Genomic DNA, 19,352 nt, shown 5'->3' with positions numbered 1-19,352 from the left:
GTGAAACGGGTTCCCCGGTTCCGCTGGCAGACGGTCGTCTTTAGCGTGAACGGTGGATGAACTCACCTCCGTGTGGTTTGGAAGGGACCAGTGGTCTCCACTGAAGCGAGGCCAGACGGATGTTTAACCTCAACAGACAATCTGAAACCATAACTCTGCTCAGCAAGCCGGGCCTTTTGTGCCGCGCGTTGCCTGATGACACCAACAGGTGGTGTTTTTTTATCATTATCATCATCATCATCATTATTATGATTATTGTAAGATGACGTCACTCACCAAAAACTGCTGCTCGTGCAGCCAAATGAGAGAAATCGCTAAGATTTCGCCGCTTGAATTGTGATTCCAGATGGAGGATGCACGACCCAGAATGCACCAGGTGTCTGTCACGTGTTGACAAAGCTGATATGCTGTGATGAATACGTGACGCCAAGGCTGCAGTTTCTGCTCTGCAACTGTGAATCCAACCCCACAGTCCTCCCACGACCTGCTCTTGTGGATTGTTTTGTCACCTGTGTCTAAACTGAAACTCTCCATGAATCAACACACTGTCAGCGCGCATATAAATCATTTCAAATGCCGAGAAGACTCCTGGTTTTTTTTTTTGCAGTCTTTTTTTTTTTAACTGCCTTTCGCTTCAAACGTGCACGATGAAATATGTCACTTGGGTCAACGCTACAGGGTTTTTTATGTTTGTCATTTTACAATATAATAATCACGACTAAATGGCAGTAAACAAGTATTTTACTAGACAGGAGAGATCAGAAATCAGAAATTCAATGAAGAAACAGTGAAGTGGATTATGAATCAACCCCCCCCTCTGTGTCTCTCTCTCTCCCCCTCTTCCCCCTCTGTGTCTCTCTCTCACTCCCTCTCTCTCTCTCTCTCTCTCTCTCCCCCTCTCTGTCTCTCTCTCACTCCCTCTCTCTGTCTCTCTCTCTCACTCCCCCTCTCTCTCTCTCTCACTCCCTCTCTCTGTCTCTCTCTCTCACTCCCCCTCTTCCCCCTCTCTCTCCCCCTCTCACTCCCCCTCTCTGTCTCTCTCTCACTCCCCTCTCTCTCACTCCCCCTCTTCCCCCCTCTCTCTCCCCCTCTCCCTCCCCATCTCTCTGTCACTCCCCCTCTCTTCTCTCTCTCTCTCCCCCTCTCCCTCCCCCTCTCTCTCTCTCTCTCACTCCCCCTCTCTCTCTCTCTCTCTCTTCTCTCTCTCTCTCTCTCTCCCCCTCTCCCTTCCCGTCTCTCTCTCACTCCCCCTCTTCCCCCTCTCTCTCTCTCTCTCTCTCTCTCTCTCTCACTCCCCCTCTTACCCCTCTCTGTCTCTCTCTCACTCCCCCTCTCGGTCTCTCTCTCTCACTCCCCCTCTTCCCCCCTCTCTCTCCCCCTCTCCCTCCCCGTCTCTCTCTCACTCCCCCTCTTCCCCATCTCTGTCTCTCTCTCGCCCCCCCCTCTCTCTCCCCCTCTCCCTCCCCGTCTCTCTCTCACTCCCCCTCTCCCCCCTCTCCGTCTCTCTCTCGCCCCCCCCTCTCTTCCTCTCCGCTGATGGGAGGAGCGCAGCGCGGCTCCTCTCCGCTGCCTATAAGAAGTGTTGCGCTTTCAACCAGGGATTTTAGACAGCTACTCAGGAGAAACGAAATGATCTGCCCTGGAGCCGCAGCAAAATGCTGGATGGACACCTACTCCTGGGATGGTTATCGTTGGCTGTCATAGTTTATCTTCTCAGCTTACCGGGACCGACCGCCGCGTATTTCGGGTAAGGGCGCACAAGCGTGCGCATGATGCCACTTTCATTGATTTCAGAAAGCAGGTAACTGACCCTGAAGAAGTCACTGAAAACATCCCGCGGCTCACCTTTAAACTTGTCCTCCTTTTATTTGCGGGGGTCACTTTTTGCGCAGCTCACAGCTGCAACTGCTGCAACAGGTTGTTTGCGCCTTATTTCGCACTCATTGACAGTTTATCGTTTTGATGCGTTTTACGCGTAGCCTACACACACCTTCTGTAAGAGACTAGCGTGCAAATAGCTGATTGGTTCAGGAGTGCACCTCATTCTGACAACTGAGCCATAATTGATCAAAAACAAGCACACAAACAGACATTCCAGACAACAACCCTGCCCAAGAAAAAACGCAAATAAACTGCAAAATATATACATACATAAAAATAAAGAAGCAGCCAGCTGATTATTTTACCTGAAACACTTGTGAAAATCATATCCATAGCTGAGTGTGAATGCAGCCAAAGGTGAGTGTATATGCTCCAGACCCAACAGCTGGTAACAATAAAGCAATCTGACTGAACTGGTGGCCGAAACGTCTGCTCAGCTTGCACAGAAAATTCCCCCATCCAGCATAAACATCACACAACTCTGCCAGGTTGTGTTTTTCTCCCTCTGCTGCCGACCAAACCAACCTGGGACATGTGTTGGGAAATCAATTTGAATAATGTAGCTTTTCGGGAATTATGTCATCTCTACACTGATGTCTAATTAAGAGCCAGGACATGGGTGTAGACTTCAAAGTCAGTCAGTCCGGGGAAATGCCTGGGATTTTAGGTGTAGTCCACCCTGACCTCCACTGTCACCGTGGCTACTGAACTCATGTGTTTTCTACCACGGCCACAGAAGAACATTTACCCATGAAGTCAGCATGTCAAGTCTTTGAGCAGTTTCAGAAGTGCTATCTGGTTCTAAAAGAAAACAGGTCGTGGTGCTTCTCCGTCAGCCCTGGACTGCGTGATGAGACCTGGAGCCTTTCCACCGGAGTCAGATGCATGGTAGATATGGGTGTCGTGCAGGATCCAGGCGGGTTAAGCGATCTGGGAACTCAAAGTGTCCCCTCAGGGTGCTGTTTAGATGGGTTTTACCTTCTCCTGGATCCACAGGCCACCCTTAAAATAGTATCTTGCTAGTGAGGTCGCATCTAAGATCATTCTATTTTCAAAAGGAATGAGCCATCCGGAGTAAACACAAATGTTGGTTTTGACTTATCTCCGAGCCGCTGGAAAGTGTTCAGAAATGACTTAAAGCGCAGTTTTTCCTCTTAAAACGTCACCATCTGCCTCTGTGTGGTTTCAGTTAAAAAAGGTTTTTGTGGAAAGACAAATGCAGCCTCTTTCTGTCCTTGTTGGCAGGCCCGTGTCTACTGTACACCCGAACTAAAACTGGGCACGGCGCGAGTCTTAATGGTCTTAATGGGCGAAATGTTAACGGATATTTGCTTGTTCAGTTAGCACTTGTTTTCAGTTCCCTCTGTCCGTCTGTTCTCTATCGGCTTAGTGCGAGGAGACATGTGGGATTGCAATACTTCAGGTTTATTATTCCGTGGCCCCACGAGGAGGGAATATGAATGAGTGTCAGTGAATGATTTAACCCTGCAGCTGAGGAGCATGAAACATACTGAAAGAGCCTGCACAGGTGACACGGACGCAAAATTCGACTGCCCCGTGGCAGACTTCCCAGAAACCCAACACCAGTGACACTCCAGCACGGGCCGGCTGCTCGGCCCCGACGGTGAGACACGCTAACGCAAACACGTTCAAATAAATATTCCACAAGCGAGAGGCATCCCAGGGCCTCCCGAGTACCGATTTACCTAAAATATAGGGTCAATGTTGCATACCCAATTTCCAGAGTGCGGTGGAGCATAAGTGTAACATAAACACAATCTCTCCTGCCCAGATTCTGCGCAACCGAGGGTGGGGTGGGATTCTTGGCGTAGTAAATTGTCATCCCTCGCCACAAGAATGTAAGTGCTCATTTTCTCTCCCCGGCCTGTTGTGGCAGGTGCTCCTTCTGCTAAATCTGTTATCATCAAAGTCTGAATCAGGAGATGCTCGTCTAGCCTCTCTTTGTCCAATTTAAGAGATTATCAGCTCGCCTTTGATGAAGTGAGAGAGTGAGGCGATTTTGTGGGCCCAGTCAGGGTGCAGCGAGCTCTCTGAAACAACTCTGATGGTTTAAGTATGAGTTTTGGCAAAAGCCATGTCATTCTGTGGTCTTGTAAACTCTTCTGACTGTGAGTCGAGAGTGGGTTTTTATTTACTTCACGCGTGACACATACAGGAAAGCAGCCCACAGTAATGCATCTGGCATTGACCAATCCTGGCACATGAAAAAATGCAAGTGTAGCGACGGCTTTATTTGCTTAAAAAAGAGCGATATCCTTAATCGCTGTCATCAGGTGGCTCATGCCCATGCTCATGACATCATTGCTCACAGGAGGTCAACGCACCAAAACCCACCAGCTAAAAAGCGGGATGGGTGTAAGTTTACCAAAAAGACTGATTTCAATCAACAAATATATAAAACATCTTGTGAGCACCGTCGCCTTTTCATCTGCATCGAGCAAAGTTGCCTTTTAAAACTCATTTCACACAAGACCCGCTATTGTTTCCTAAATCGATCCATCTGAGCGTTTCTCTGCGTTTTCTTCACTTCTTCCACGCCTTCCGCTCTAAATTTCCCCCCATCCTGTGCATGCAGGCATCCCTGCAGTGGTTTGCGGGAGCCACTGCGTGATTACCACTCATTAGAAGCAGCAGACTTAATGTGGGGCTCAGGCTGGCGTTGCCTGGCAGACAGTGGTGGCGCGCGTCTCATTACCAAGCCTTATAGACTGATTAGCCCTGACGTGCAGCAGGGCGGGGAGCACTGTTGATAGAGGGATTTCCCAACTTCATAGGATATCCTGTGGCTGTAGCCACACCTCAGAGGGTATCACTTACTGTGAGCCAACAAGATAGGATTCTCTCAGCAACGGCACTGTGACTGTGCAGTGTGGAGGGATCACATAACCTTGGAGGCCTAGATAACATACCACAAGGGAGGGAGAGAGAGAGAGAGAAAGAGAGAGAGCATTGGTTTATGCTTGATACTTGTGGATCGCGCAAAGCCACGCTTCACTTCGAGTTTTCTACTGCGTTATTTCCCCGCCATGACCACTGTTGGCCACAGGGGGGCGCAGCGTCTTCTGCCGGTGCAGGGACGGTTCTCCATCAGCAGTTTGTTACCTTTGTGTGTAACCGTAGTAGAGTGGGAAATGAAATGTGAAAACATTTCCTGTAAAGACTGCCAAGATGGTGTAAAATCATGTGCAAAAACAAAACACTTCAGCTGCGGTCAATCTGCATAGCATATACAAAAGTAGAAAATTACAATTCTGCACAAAATCTCATGTCTTCTTTAATATAACACAGGCTGACTATTTGTTTTACTGGTTGAATCATCAGAAATTGCAGGCAGCGACGCACACCTTTATTATGAAGGTTTCTGTGGTCTCTGCAGTGGGCTGTTATGGGTATCATGTGATATAATAAAGTGCTTTTTCGGAATATTGTCGAAGATTACGCGGTTTGGTAAGCGCTTTAAAAACAAGTTTGGCAAATCCTTGCTAAGAGTAAGAGTGCTGGTGTCATCAGCATGTGAGGGATTTAAAAACGGCCGTTTTAGCTGTCAGATCGGGCAAAACATCTGTGTAATTCCCATTAAGGTGACTTGTAAAAGCTCTTCATTTGCAGGGACGACTTGCCAACCAGGATTCAAGATAGTTAGAGTGGTCATTCACAGATGAAATGATGCACGTTAGCATGACTGCTAAGTCCTGACTTTTCCATCTTTGTCCGCAGACTCTTCCCCAACTGATAGAAGAGACATGGCGCCAGGTTTAAGGTGCCAAGACAAATAAATGGAGCTATATGAGCTATATGTAGATCTCTGGGGCCTTCAAGTGGATAGATTGGGTTCTGTTTGGAATGCTGAACCAGCTCTTTTGTCATAACGTACAATGTGTAGTAACAGTGAGAATACTGTAGGATAAAAACCACAATCTAAAGCAAAAGTGTTATTTATAGAGAGGAGGGGTAGAGATGAAAGGTGTGACCAGGTCATGGAATTTCAAGGAAGCAAAGGTTATCAGTTCTGCGTGTTTTCTTTTTGCCTGAAGACATTTCAGGGCCTTTGACAATTGATTTGCATGAAAGCACATGTTTTGCATGTAGGCCTCTGTGCTTATTAGTTTTCAAAATCTTGCACCTGCTTTATATGACAAATGTAAGAAAGCTGACCATTAATCATAAAAACAGCCTGGGCTCAACTTTCTCTGCTCTTTATCAGGGTGATCATCATGTATAAACATGAACCTCCACAAGCCTGACCTGACATGCACTCGGTTACTCCACTCTTGCCTATGTGTTTGCCAAAAGGGTGTTATTACATAGACTAGGGGTTGCCCCCAAAAGCATATTTATCCCTGAAGCCGGCTCATTAATTGTGTGTGTGGACACAGTGGGATGTACATTGTTGTGACTGGTCCATGGCAACGGCGCAGATGAATTTCAGCCGGTTAACGCAGGTTTAGCAGCAGCCGGATGGCCCACGTCAAAGGAAGTGCATAATTGAGCGTAAAATATTTGCCAGGTGAAGATGAATAAACACCTGGAACGGACCGTCCCCGCGTGCGCTTCCGCTGTAATGGGCCACTCCAGGAATCGCAGATTATAATGTGACTAACCGTTAATGAACTCAGCCAATGAGTAGTTAGTAGTTACTGAGGCATGAAGTCAACGCAGCTACTGTTCTCTTTTGGTTTTTTTGGTTTTTTAACTTTGCGTGCTGAGTTTATTCACCAAAGACATGAGCGCTGTAGATTTTTTCATCTTAAAAGAAAAAAAGCGTGCTTTGTTGAATCACACCAAACTCACTGTCAAGCTCTTTTGCCCTTTCGCCAAATCGCTGCACTCAAGGTCTTGTGTCAGCATGTGCGACTCGGCGAGAGCCGAGCACGGTGCGTACGCCTGAACATGTTTGGTGCGTCGGTGCGCTGGTACAGGACTGCTCTGTGCCATGGTGTGGGCTAGAACAGGGGAGTCATGTGGACACTGCTGCGCGCCCAATCTGTGCCAGTCACACAGTGACTATAACTGAGCTGCTGACCTTGGAAACCTCGAGTTCTCACATAGCACTTAAACCTCTTACCATGCCCCACACTCCCATTCCCAAACTCACGGTCCTGTAGTCCCGCTGCTCGGCTGCTAGCACTCACATTCACAGCTGTGGATTAAAAAAAATTAGCCTGAGCAGTAATTTTACTAAATCCCCAACCTTATTTTATGAATCGAAATCCTGTTGGAAATCTGGACGAGAGCACATTAATCAGATGAATAAATAGGCCAAATATAACACGCCATTTAAAGTACATATAAAATGTGCAGAGGGAACGAGTACGGGAAACCGACTCGATGACTGGGAGCAATGGGAGCCTCAGTGGGCCTGATGGTCGAAGGGGACAGCGGAAGATTGAACATTGGCTCATTTCCTGTTACGTCATAGGCGATAGTGGACTTTTCCTGCCTCATGATACAAGCGTCCCAGATACCTCCCTAATAACCACTTAGTCAGCCCGAGGCAGTACAACCGGAGTTGTTTAGTCATGTTGCTGTGCGCTGTCAGACACTGCTTGTTAGGAGCTGCTGCATCACCCGGTGCTTTCAATTCGTCTTATCGCAGCCTCGCAATCATTTCTGTTTGTAATGGCCTATGAATGAACAATGTCTCAATTAAAGCAAAATAGATTTAAACTCCTCTGAGGTGGGCAATCACCTGGGGACTCCCTGACCAGAAAGTCATTTGACACCAAGTCATTTTATTTTGGTCCAATTATTCAGGTTTAAGCTGTGAACTACGTTTTTTCTCTTTTTTTTAGCAATAGTTCAAGTGGGCCAGTGGGAGAACACGCCATACACACATTCCTACAACCTCTGGCACGGCCCAGACCGTGATACACCAGATGGGACTTGGGCAGGGTGGTCTGAAGTTCATCCAACATTTCTGAGAAAAACACACACGTACTCCCATTTCTCTCCCTCAGAGAGGAGACTTTTAAACGCGGCAGGAAAGAAACTGAAGGAGCGACTGAGACGCCGCAGCCGAGGTTATTAGCTAATTATTTTTATATGACTTCAGATGATTTTGGTCCCGGTGTCAGCAGATTTGTTCCGAGTCCCGCGTTCATGTCTGTCATTAACCCGCTCGGGTCGCGTTCGCAGACGGTTTTGTCTACTGGGGAGCTTTGTTTTGAGCCAACAGCTGGGCGGAATGATTGGCATTCATTGAGAATAATTGACCAGTGGGAGTAGGTGAAGTTTGCAGATGAAGGAAAAAGGAGGAGAGACAGGGGGTGGTGGAGGTAAAGGTGTGTGTGTGTGTGTGTGCGTGTGTGTTTGTGTGTGGTGGGGGGATCCAGGAGACACCAGACCACACAGCCTGCAAGTTCAGGCCCATGTAGAAACTGTATCTTTTGTGCTTTTTCTGCCCAGACGAGTTCTGCCACGACCAACTATTGTAGGCGTTGACTCAAGGTAGTTAGAGCCCACATGGACACGCGCACACGTGTGCAACGCATCCACACACAGAGACGCGTCCAGCACCTGTTCGTCCCGCAGAGCTGAGATGATAAACAGACACTGGCTGAAAATCCCTGAAATACTCCCCCGCCTCGCTGTCTTCACTCTTTTCTCCACAAGTGAAAAATAACCCTGTCAGAAAGCTCTTGGCTTTGTTAGCGCGTATTTGTTAAAGTTTTAACAAAGTTGAAAAAGAGGGAGTTGGGAGAAGGGCTGGGCTACAAGTCCATATATCAGCATCTCTCAGCATTTCAGGCCATACAGCTGATCCTATTTCTGCTCATTAACAGATGCTGGAACTGAGCAAATACAACTAAAAAACGGTCATTGTGTGACTGTCTTCATTGATATCAATGTCATTTGTTGGTTATTTAGTAATATTTAGATTTCTCTCTATATATATAATGTATTTTCTATTAAAAATTGTGTAAAGTGATACTCATTATGAACTGTCATTTAAAAAAGGACAATAATATGTCACCAATGGCTTCAGCAACTGTTTTCAGCACTTTGTCTGATATTTAAAGTTCATGTTCGGCTTTAAGCCTGACAAGATTAATCAATGCACGGGCCAGAACACGCCAGTACGTATGGATGAGACAGTGCATATAAGACCACACAGTTAAAGGAATAAAGATGATGTTTTCCACTGTCTGGGAATTTAGGTATTACTACATTCCATTAAGAAGGAGCAGAATTATCAGCTGAGGGTCATTTATAATGGAAAAGCCAGAGAGAGAGAGCGAGAGAGAGACAGAGCTTGATGACGATGAAGTTTAGTGCAAGCAAATGATTTCCTCGAGGGACTGAACTCTGAGTCTCTGCGGTGTGAAGTGAACTGATTAAACCGACCCCGCTGCACTGGAAAAAATGTATGTGAAGAAAATGTCACAGGCAATAAGAGGTGCTGACAGATCGAGAGAAAGGACTAAACAAACTACAGCGCTCCCAATCGAGAGGAGGCGCAGCGTGAGACGGGGGTCACGGGTGTCTGAGGACTGCACACAGGCTGTGAATGGAAAAAAGCAAAGAGCATAGCGTGTTCAGAGCAGAGACCTCTGGGGTTAGTCTTAATAGTTGTTCTTTTGTGCAATGAGTCCATTTATACCACTATTGTACCATTAAATTGTTTATTGTGATCGATGCTTAAACAGGAGCCATAATTCAGGTTATTCGGCGTCCAATCACACTTCAGCGCCTCCATGATCCACGCCAGGTTGCTGGAGAAGAGAGTGACTCTGAGGGAGGCGCTCTGGGAGCACTGGAGTATCCCTCTGCTCTCAGAGTCAGAGGGAATCGGTCTACTGGACCTGTGTGATACAAGATTAAGGTTTGTCCTTCCCCCTGGGGAGATGTTTTGGGCATGTCAAGCTGGGCGGAGACCCCGAGTCAGAGCCAGGACATGCTGGAATGATTTCATTTCCTATCAATTCATGGATTGCTTCAGTGGTATCCTGGAGGAGCTGGAGAAGGTGACTGGGGAGAGGATGGCCTTGGCTCCTCTCGTGAAGCTGCTATTACCATAATTCGGATCAGGACGCGGAAAAATAGCAGATGAATAACTGATGCGCGAATGGGGCGCCGACGCAAATATGGTGAATAGATAGAAAATTCAGATATTCTGCAGCACAAGTATTTCATAACGTGGTTCCTGCTTCAGCTTGTAGCTCATTTGCAGAAGCTTCCATTGTCAATCACTCTGCAAGGGCAAATAGAGGACAAAACCTTTAATTTTTTCTTTGTTTACCTCCCTATATAATACACAAATCCCCAGCAACAGCAAAATAACATGCTATAACATGAGTCGCAATTGAAATCAGCAGATATTTGCAAAAGAGATGAAAACAGTTGCTCAAAATGGACAAAACGAATGCAATAAAAGTCTCTTTTAGGCTCTTTTTGCATTTTTCTTTTATTGATCACGACATTGGAATGTTGACACCTTTCATGTGGCAGCAAGAGGCCCCGGGAACGCATCCAGTGAAAATATTATCCTTGAGCAAATTGAATTCAAACATGATTGACAGCAACTCTGCTTGTAAACTTGTAATAATTGGAAAAACAAAGTTTACGCAAAGACGGAACAAATGAAATGGAATCTATGACTTCTGTTCAGTTTGGGTCCGGCGAGTTCGCAGGCGTGAACAGCTTGTTTCGTCTTGAAGCATCTCTTCCCCCTCAGCTCTGCACAAGCCCACAGACTGTCTTTGTGAGGAGCTTTAAGTGTGCTTTTGTGTGATTTAAACCAAGAAAAAAGAAGCACTGCAGAGACAGTAGCACCGAGCTCAGTGTCATGTCATCGTTGGACACCCTCCAGCTCAGCTCAGACCGTCTCTTTGTGTCAGACAGGCGTACGTCACTCACACATACACACACGCACGCACACACACGCGGTTGAGGCCTGTCACACTAATGGTCTCATGTTTTTGCAAGCATCTAAGCTTTTGGGAGATTTGACATCGATACTGTGACTTCGCACGTCTCTCTTAGGAATGTGCACGTCGCGTTAGCGCCGTTGTTTGTTGCCTGGATTTCTTTGCTAGCTTACGGCCAGTATTAATTAAAACTGCACCGATGCACGCTCACGGCTTCCTGGCGTAGTGTGAAGCCAAATGTTATCTGGATTTTTAAATCAAAGCACTTTATCATTGCATCTCTGTCCGCTTGTTTGCCGCAGAAACGCGAGACGGTTGTCAGTCACATGTAGCAGAGTAGGTCAGCTGGAGCTGTTTGATTTGGCACTTTGGAAATGTTTCCTTGGCATTGGGAGCAGAGTTCGCTTTAACTAAGCGTGAAACAAATCAGAGGAAAATGTTATTCACAGGGAGCGATGAGGTTCTCGTGCACTGTGCATGTCTTACTCTGCATGCCCCAAACCATCCTTTTTTTTTTTTCTTCACTCCCTAAGTGTGCTGGGGGAGCAATCTCTGTCAAGACACAGCTTGCCAGGTTTCCATTTGAAAATTCATAGCTGTCAGACAAAGCCAAAGAAAGGCAAACACGCTTTTTAACAAGGAAACCATCTGACCCAATCTGAAAGAAAATCCCGGGCCCTCCTTTTTGATTTGACTGCTCGGATTTTCAAGCAGGCCTCTTCGCATGGACTATCGCGTTGCATGTGTGGAATATTAAGTCCACCGGTATGAAATTCTGGGCTCGAGGGGAAACGTGTCAGTCAGTTATTGGACTTAATAAAACAAATCTCTTGCTGGAGAACTTCTCTGACCTTATGCAAGGGGCTCAAGGTAACATGAGCGGTGACAGAATCATCTTGGAGACGCACAAATGTGCTCAGAAATATGTCTGATGGAGATCTCTTATCCTCTTACAAAAATACTTCTTTGCAGAGCGATCTCCGTCGTACTGCTTGGCTCAGTCCAAGCACATTTTTAGTCTATCTTATTCTTCAAAATTAAACTCATAGTGCAACCCATATGTATAAAAATCACAAAAAGTGACAGATGGCTGTGTCACTGTATACATGCAGTCTTAACTGATTAATATTTTGGCCATTAATGTTCAGCCCAAGTTTTTAAGTCGATGGTTTTTCCACAAGCTATCAGAATGATCTAAAGCTTCTCTGCATGTGAGAGTGGGAGCTCTGTGAATCCATTCCTTCTGCACAGTCAGTTAAAGAGCATAAAGGTGGCAAGAAAATGCACATAATAACCACCTGCAGCGCCAGACCAGCCATAATGGTCATAGGCGGACAGCCGGGTCCCCTGTGCGTGTTTATGTAAGCAACGGTCTGCGTTCCCCATCGCGACCTCAGAACACTGGTCGCTGGTTTTGCCAGCTATGTGGCAGCTTTGTGTGTTTTATTTACGCCTCCCTTAAATAAACTGACAAAGGAGTGCAAGGTCCCCACATGTTCTCCATAGCATGTTTGGAGCGTATACTGGTGCTTGTTATGTTGCAGACGGATTGCAGCCTTAGGAGCGTGAATACTGGACTTTTGTTTTTTAGAACTGTATAGCGAGTGTAAATCCTGCTGTGTGAGCAGGCCTAAATCTCTTCAATATGAATATCCATCACGTGCTTTGCCCAAGGACATAAAGTCAATACTAAACCTAGTAGTAAGCTGACTACCATTTCAGATGCATGCCGTGACTTTTACGTTTGCTGCAGGCTGTTGCCTAAAATATGTCCTCAAGGCAGCTGAGTGCTTCGCAAATATTACTGTTGCTACTAAAATGATGAAGTACGACTTGTTCTGGTCAAGTATACTGCAGGGACAGAATAGCTGTGAAGGAAGAATGTTGATCTCACTCTCTAGCAAATGTTGAATCCCCCTGAACATTAACCACTGAACTGCTGAATTGATTAACCAAATTTAAGTGCATACATGCCAGCAGCTGTGTGCTTTCTCCTAGTTTTACTGTTTATCCAGGAAGGTCAACATCCTGCGCTTTATTGGAGTCCTTATCTAGATTTGTGTTAACCGAGTGTATCTGTGGTCTTTCCCTGCAGGTTGACAGGTAATGAACCGTTGTCGATCCTGCCATTGAACTCTCTACCAGAGGAGAACGTGGGCAGGGCCCACTACAAGCTGTGTGACCGGCTCAAACTGGAAAAGAAGCAGCGCAGGATGTGCAGACGAGACCCGGGCGTGGCAGAGACCCTGAGAGAGGCCATCACCATGAGCGCCTTAGAATGCCAATATCAATTCCGCTTCGAGAGGTGGAACTGCACCTTAGAGGGGCGCCACCGAACCAACATATTAAAGAGAGGTATGAGGTTTGTTTGTTTCACGTTGCTCAGGAAAGACCGAAAATGGCTCATGACCTCACACTCCAAATGTGCTATTCCAGGATTTAAAGAGACGGCGTTCTTGTATGCCATCTCCTCAGCGGGCCTGACTCACGCGTTGGCCAAGGCTTGCAGCGCTGGACGAATGGAACGCTGCACCTGTGACGAGGCTCCAGACCTGGAGAACCGTAAGGCGTGGCAGTGGGGAGGCTGCGGAGACAACCTCAAATACGCCAACAAGTTTGTTAAGGACTTCCTGGGCAAACGCTCCAACAAAGACCTGCGCGCACGCGTGGACACGCACAACACAAATGTGGGCATGAAGGTTAGTGTGTTGGTTGGGAGGATGACGACTTTTGTCTCTGGTTGGTGTTACAGCACCAGGCTATCCTGTTTTATGTGGATATTAATTTATTAAGAGTGTCATTAACCATCGAGAGGCATTGACTGACTAAAGGGATTAATTCTTCCAGAACCTCTGTACCAGAACAGAAAACCAGATTAAGTAGGTCATCAGAGGACTAAAACGATGCTCAAGTTGTCAGCGCTCAGCTCATGCGTGAGAATACACAGGTTTCTGTTTACTAAAACAGCTGTTTTAGTGTAGAGTAATCCCCCTCCAATTAAGTCAATCAATGCAGGCAGTGATATTTGGAAAAGCCTGTGTCGCAAACGGAGTTGTGCAACGGAGTGGAAGAATTACCCATTCCGAAAAATGCCTTTGATTTGCATTATGGGAAAAGGGAGGTGCTTTTTGGAGCATGACCCCAGCAAAAGTCAGTCCCGCTGTGTCCTTTTTGAGCATTTTTGCTTTAATCTGTTTCTTGTGGACGCCCTTTTTAAGGTCTCATTTGGTTTTCCACTCACTCCTTCACTGATGACTTAAGCTTTGCTGTGGCTTTTGACAGCAACTGCATTTTATTAGCGAGGGACTTGTCTGAATGTATGACTTAATTTCGGTTGGTTCAGAAGATTATTGATGTGCCGTTTAATGAACTGAAACTATTTAGGGAGTTCACTTGCACAGAAATAATAAAAGCTCATTGCACAGCAATTTCCCATTAATTGCCATTTATTAAAGCAATAATTTCAACAATTTGAAAGGAAAATACTGGCGTGATTTTGAGTTATAATGCATACATCAGCCAAGCAGGACACACTTATTATGGAAACTGCGTGAATGGGCTCTGTGTGTATTTTGAGTCGGAAAGGTCCGTTGTGTAATTGTTCAAATAAATCAGTTCAATGAAGGAAAGACAGAAAACTGTGATTTTATGTATACAGACAGTGATGTGACAACTTATGCAGTGGATATGCAACAGTAACAGGTGTCATCTTAACAGTCCTGTTACTTTTAACTGTAAAATAGGCATCATTCTGTAAATATGCGTTTGTATTTTTTAATCTCCAAAGATATTTTGATAGTAGGACAGAAATCAGGCAGACTGTTGCCATCTGAAAGGCTGGGCTCTGAAGCCTGCTGAATTTTGGTTTCATCATGAATTATAGTCGAGGCACGCTTCCCAAACACAAATGTCTGAAAAGACAAAAGATTTACCGCCTTGTTTGGCCTTTTTTACGTTTTCTAAAAACTTTTTTTGAGAGGAGGGATCTGCACATGCGGTAGGACATTCATTCAGGTCGCATTCCCACATGCAGGATGACGGTGGAATGTGCTAGCCTCGGCATCCCCTGATGTTTTAAAGCTGACCTATCAGAATTTTTCTTGACCTGCTGGTGTGATGAATGTGCACTTCCTGTTCCCCAAACTGTTTCACAGTCTGAGAAAAGAGCTGTAGATGCGATCCAAATCCCATCTAAGACAATGTGTTATTGTCATTGACTTCTGCGTGCAGGCAGTGCTCTTGACATCGTGGTTAATGCTGGAGTGAACTTTGGCTGACTGCACAGAGGTCAAGTTAAAGTAGAGTCTTGTGGTTACGTCTGCATTTTTTTTTCTTTACAGTTCATTGTTTATGCATTTATTCTTGCTTTGGCAAAATCCGTACAGCAGCTATAAGCAATATATTAATCAATCGCTTGTTTTGAATATTTATCTAATAAAGAATATCTCTATATATTAGGAATCCATAACAATACCCACCATCTAGTAAAGCGTGGTGTAGTTTAACACTATAAATATATTTACTGATTGTAGATGAGACACAATACTCATCAGGATATTTGAGGATTCAAATTTCCAATATTCCCAAATTTCCCACCACATTATTGGACTTGCTTCGTCTACGTCTGATTGGGAGCGTTAGCTAATCGAGCAAATGTTTTTGTGGTTTATGACAGGAGCATTTTCTGTCTCTGATCCAGGTAATCAAGGCCGGAGTGGAGACCACTTGCAAATGCCACGGCGTCTCGGGCTCGTGCACCGTCCAGACGTGCTGGAGGCAGCTCCTGCCATTCCACGAAATCGGCAAGCAGCTGAAGCAGCGTTACGAGACGTCTATCAAGGTGGGAAGCTCCACTAATGAGGCCACGGGGGAGGGGGAGATCTCCACAGGCCGAAGCACGCAGCAGCAGCAGCAGCTGCAGCCCCTGCCTGGCCTAAATGACCAGATCCCTCGCACTATGGACTTGCTCCACATAGAGGATTCGCCGAGTTTCTGCAGGCCCAGCAAGTATTCGTCAGGCACAGCGGCCCGTAAGTGCTACAAGGACAAAAACTGCGACGCCATTTGCTGTGGGCGAGGTCACAACACTCAGAGCAGGGAGGTGACCCGACCCTGCCAGTGCCAGGTGCGTTGGTGCTGCTACGTCGAATGCAAGCAGTGCACGCAGAGAGAAGAGGTTTACACCTGCAAAGGGTGACGCCTCATATCAGCAGAGCGGGTGAGAGCTGCTCGTGCTGCTGCGTCTGCCGAACAGCGTTCTGCAGGAGGCGCAAGCTGATATAAAAGCAATAAGCACTTTGAGGGATTTGTGTGGGTTTGGGTTTGTGGGATCTTCAGCATGCCTCATGTTTGGAGTTTGCAACAACTGGGCTGATTTGAAGACTTTTTTTTTTTTTAGATCCCAGTTTTGCCTTAGAGAGAAGTTTCTATTTTCCTACAATTACATCTTTTCACAAGAAGAGGAGCACCAACAGCCTCTCGGGGTTAAACGTTGTGTATCTGTGGGTGTTTTTTTGTTTTTTTAATGTTTGTTTGTGAGCTTGACCAGAGCGTCTGACAACTTTAATGGCAATGGAATTCGTATTCAGAAACTGCGAAAAAGAATTAACAAAAAAAAGAAAAAGACAGGGTGTAGGAGTTACTCTACACGCACAGTTGCATTTACACACACACATTGTGTGTTTGAATACGCATGTACATAAATTCATTTATATTTGTAATGATACTATATAAGCCACTTATCTAACGATGTTAAAACAAACCACTAACCACACAAATGTTGTCTTGTTTGTGTGCCCTCGCTTGTTTTGCTATTTGATTCGCGATGATGATGACGAGACTCACGTCTGCCACCTTGCTGTGCATAATTTATAGATCTTTTGGGACTTCTCTTTCACAGGGAGAAAAATATCTATTGTTTTTTTTTGTATAATGAGATGTTAGTAAATGATTGAAACAGAAAAGAAAACCAGTCCGCTTTGGCTTTTCTCAGCCTTGAACGAAGCAGAGTTCAGGGAATGACTTAAACCACTAGATCTGTTCAGAGAAGATGGCGGAATAGAACAAATAAAGCTTCAGATATCAGTAGCTTTGTTAAAATAAATGTATAATTCCTACATGCTCACTTGACCAGCAAATTCAGATCAGAAATTGTGGACCTACAGCCTGTAGCTTAAATGTAATTGCTATTATTATCTTTTAGTTGAACCTGTTACATCCTAAATCCTAAAAAACATTCTAAAGAAAACTGTGGAGAACTGTCCTAATGTACCCCCCCTTTTTTTTCATCCTTCTTTTCTCCTTTGCTGCCATAATTTGTGAGCCATATTGAAGACGCCAAGACAGACAATACAACGGACAGTGATCTGATTTCACTTCAGTGTTGCTCAGTGAAGCTGATCTCATGAGTTAATTGATTTCTACACATGTGCCAGTTCATTGGATTTGAAGCAGTCATGCATTTGCCCTGCTGTGCAGCTACTGACACTCTAGGAACACGTGTCAGGAACATACGCTGGTTGACTTATTTGCCCAGGGTTAGATGATTGACACCATTGTCATGACTTCCTGGTTAATGTTAACGTGCAGCTAACATAAAGCTAGCTAAGATTAGAGACCAGAAAAGAGTGAAACTGGCCAGACTTGATGCCGAGCTGACTTTTTTTTTTGCTGGCTATCGTTTGATATTTATTTGCCATCTATGGGGGGCATCAACAACAGCAAGAAAGGAAGGACATTCTTAGCATCATGAGAAAAATGTTTAATTTCATGAACAATGCCACTGTGCACACGCTAAAACAAAGACAGTTCCCTGTATCGTAAGCACACACAGAACATTATGGTGTATTCTATAAAATATGGTTTGTTTGTAGATGGTTGTGAATTAACTACTGACTGAGGGACCCAGTTTTGAATTATACCACCAATCACGCACTGAAGTGCAAACAAAATTCCTTTTAAAGTATTTCAGGATACTCTATTTATCCATACACTTCAGTGCAGATTTTTTTATGTAAGTAAACTGTCGTATAGAGAATTAAAAAAGCAATACAAATACTGGTGGCAATAAGATGAAATTTAGGACAGCTGCTGTGACGAGTCCGTCAATAAAAGAGTCACGAGTCCCTGAACGCAACATCACTCTTCAGGAAGCAAGCCTTGCAGGAGTTAGATATCCTGACATGTATTCCAAGAATTTTGATATGAGAAGTCGAGCCAAATAAAGGCTGGTCAAAACATATACATAGAACTTTGCACGCTTCGTGGAAACCATAATAGCTATGCTGAGACTTGAAGCGTAAATGCCTGCTTCCCACAGCTTTCACTGTTTTTGTGTACGTGCTCCACATAGATTCTCTCCTGCCCAAGAAAATTGAGGTTCTCTGCCATTGAACAGATTCAACACAGGCATTTCAGGAATACCAAATGCACACCGAGTGTATTTTTGTTTGTTTATAGATTGTAAATAAGCCAAAAACATTTTTCCCGAGGACGAGGAACAGCCCGTCGGTTTTTAGACATCGTCCATATTTTCAAATCCGAAACCTCTGCACTGTTTAGTCTCCAGTGGATCATGTACAAAAATGATGTTTTGTAGAAAAAAAATAGATAAATTATTTTTAAATATATGAGCATGTGTTTAGTGTAAATAACATCAAAGTCTAAATCAATTTTATATTCTGTATTTTTTACTGTTTCCGGTGTTCTTTTTGGGGCGGAGGCTTCAAGAGGCAGTACATTCTTGAGTCAAAGTTCATTTCATATTTCATCATTTATTGTTTTCCAGGCAATAAAAATCCTAACGGCTATACCTATTTTTTATTTTAAACGAATGCACAAAGAAGAGATCAGATACAAATCAGTAATATAATACAACGTAATCATCTGCATAATTGCTTGGAAAATGTAGAGTTGGTTGTCATCATACAATGTTTTATAAATATTTATAGTATTTGCATCAGTATGAACATGTTTTTTTATGTACTCTATATGTACACATACTTTTTGTTAGGATTGGAACTGTGCTTGTAAAAAAAAAAAACAATACCATGTGTTGCCCTTTATGATAATACTACACCAACAAGACTTTGTCCGTGTTCACTTATTCATGTCTTATGGGAACCCTAAATTATTTTCCTCTACCTCATGTGTATAGCTTGTAGGTATAAACAGATCAAAAATGACTGGTAAGAATGTATTTAAGTTATTTAACATCTTTGTATAACAAAGGCAGAAAAAAAATCTGAAATAATAAATGAATTTTTAAAATTTTCTCAAGTGTTCTTTCTTTGTCGGCAAAAGGGGCAAAAGTTAGCGAAGATTACGGAAAATTCTAGGAAATAGCAACAGAATGATTTAGTTACCAGTACTCACACAGCATTTATGGAGTTAAATCATTTTAATTGGAACTTCAGCCTTTGGATTAAGTATTTTAAGGGGTCTTTTAACTTAAAGTAATTTGAATTGGAACTTTATTAGGCACAACATATAAAAATATACATATTTTAAAGTGTTCATTCCAATTCTGTGGTACGGGGACTTTTCTGGAAGGAGTTAGAAATGAGTGGGAAGTGGTTACGTCAG

General features: G+C 44.5%; 1 protein-coding gene across 2 annotated transcripts; it reads left to right on the top strand.

Moving 5' to 3' along the window:
* Positions 1-1,589: 1,589 nt before the first annotated feature.
* Positions 1,590-19,041, top strand: wnt9a (wingless-type MMTV integration site family, member 9A). Of its 2 annotated transcripts, none has more exons than XM_057057076.1 (4): positions 1,590-1,747; positions 12,865-13,124; positions 13,206-13,468; positions 15,469-19,041. In XM_057057076.1, the coding sequence occupies exons 1-4, from the start codon at positions 1,656-1,658 to the stop codon at positions 15,964-15,966; spliced, it is 1,113 nt and encodes a 370-aa protein (XP_056913056.1). In that variant the 5' UTR covers positions 1,590-1,655; the 3' UTR covers positions 15,967-19,041. The 2 variants fall into 2 exon arrangements, with proteins under 2 accessions (XP_056913056.1, XP_056913057.1); XM_057057077.1 differs by lacking the exon at positions 1,590-1,747 and adding an exon at positions 1,837-3,740.
* Positions 19,042-19,352: the final 311 nt, after the last annotated feature.

The sequence above is a fragment of the Takifugu flavidus genome, chromosome 15 (genome assembly GCF_003711565.1).
Source record: "Takifugu flavidus isolate HTHZ2018 chromosome 15, ASM371156v2, whole genome shotgun sequence".
NCBI lineage: Eukaryota > Metazoa > Chordata > Actinopteri > Tetraodontiformes > Tetraodontidae > Takifugu > Takifugu flavidus.
Note: the sequence above shows the minus strand (reverse complement) of the source record. Positions and strands in the feature narration are given on the sequence as shown.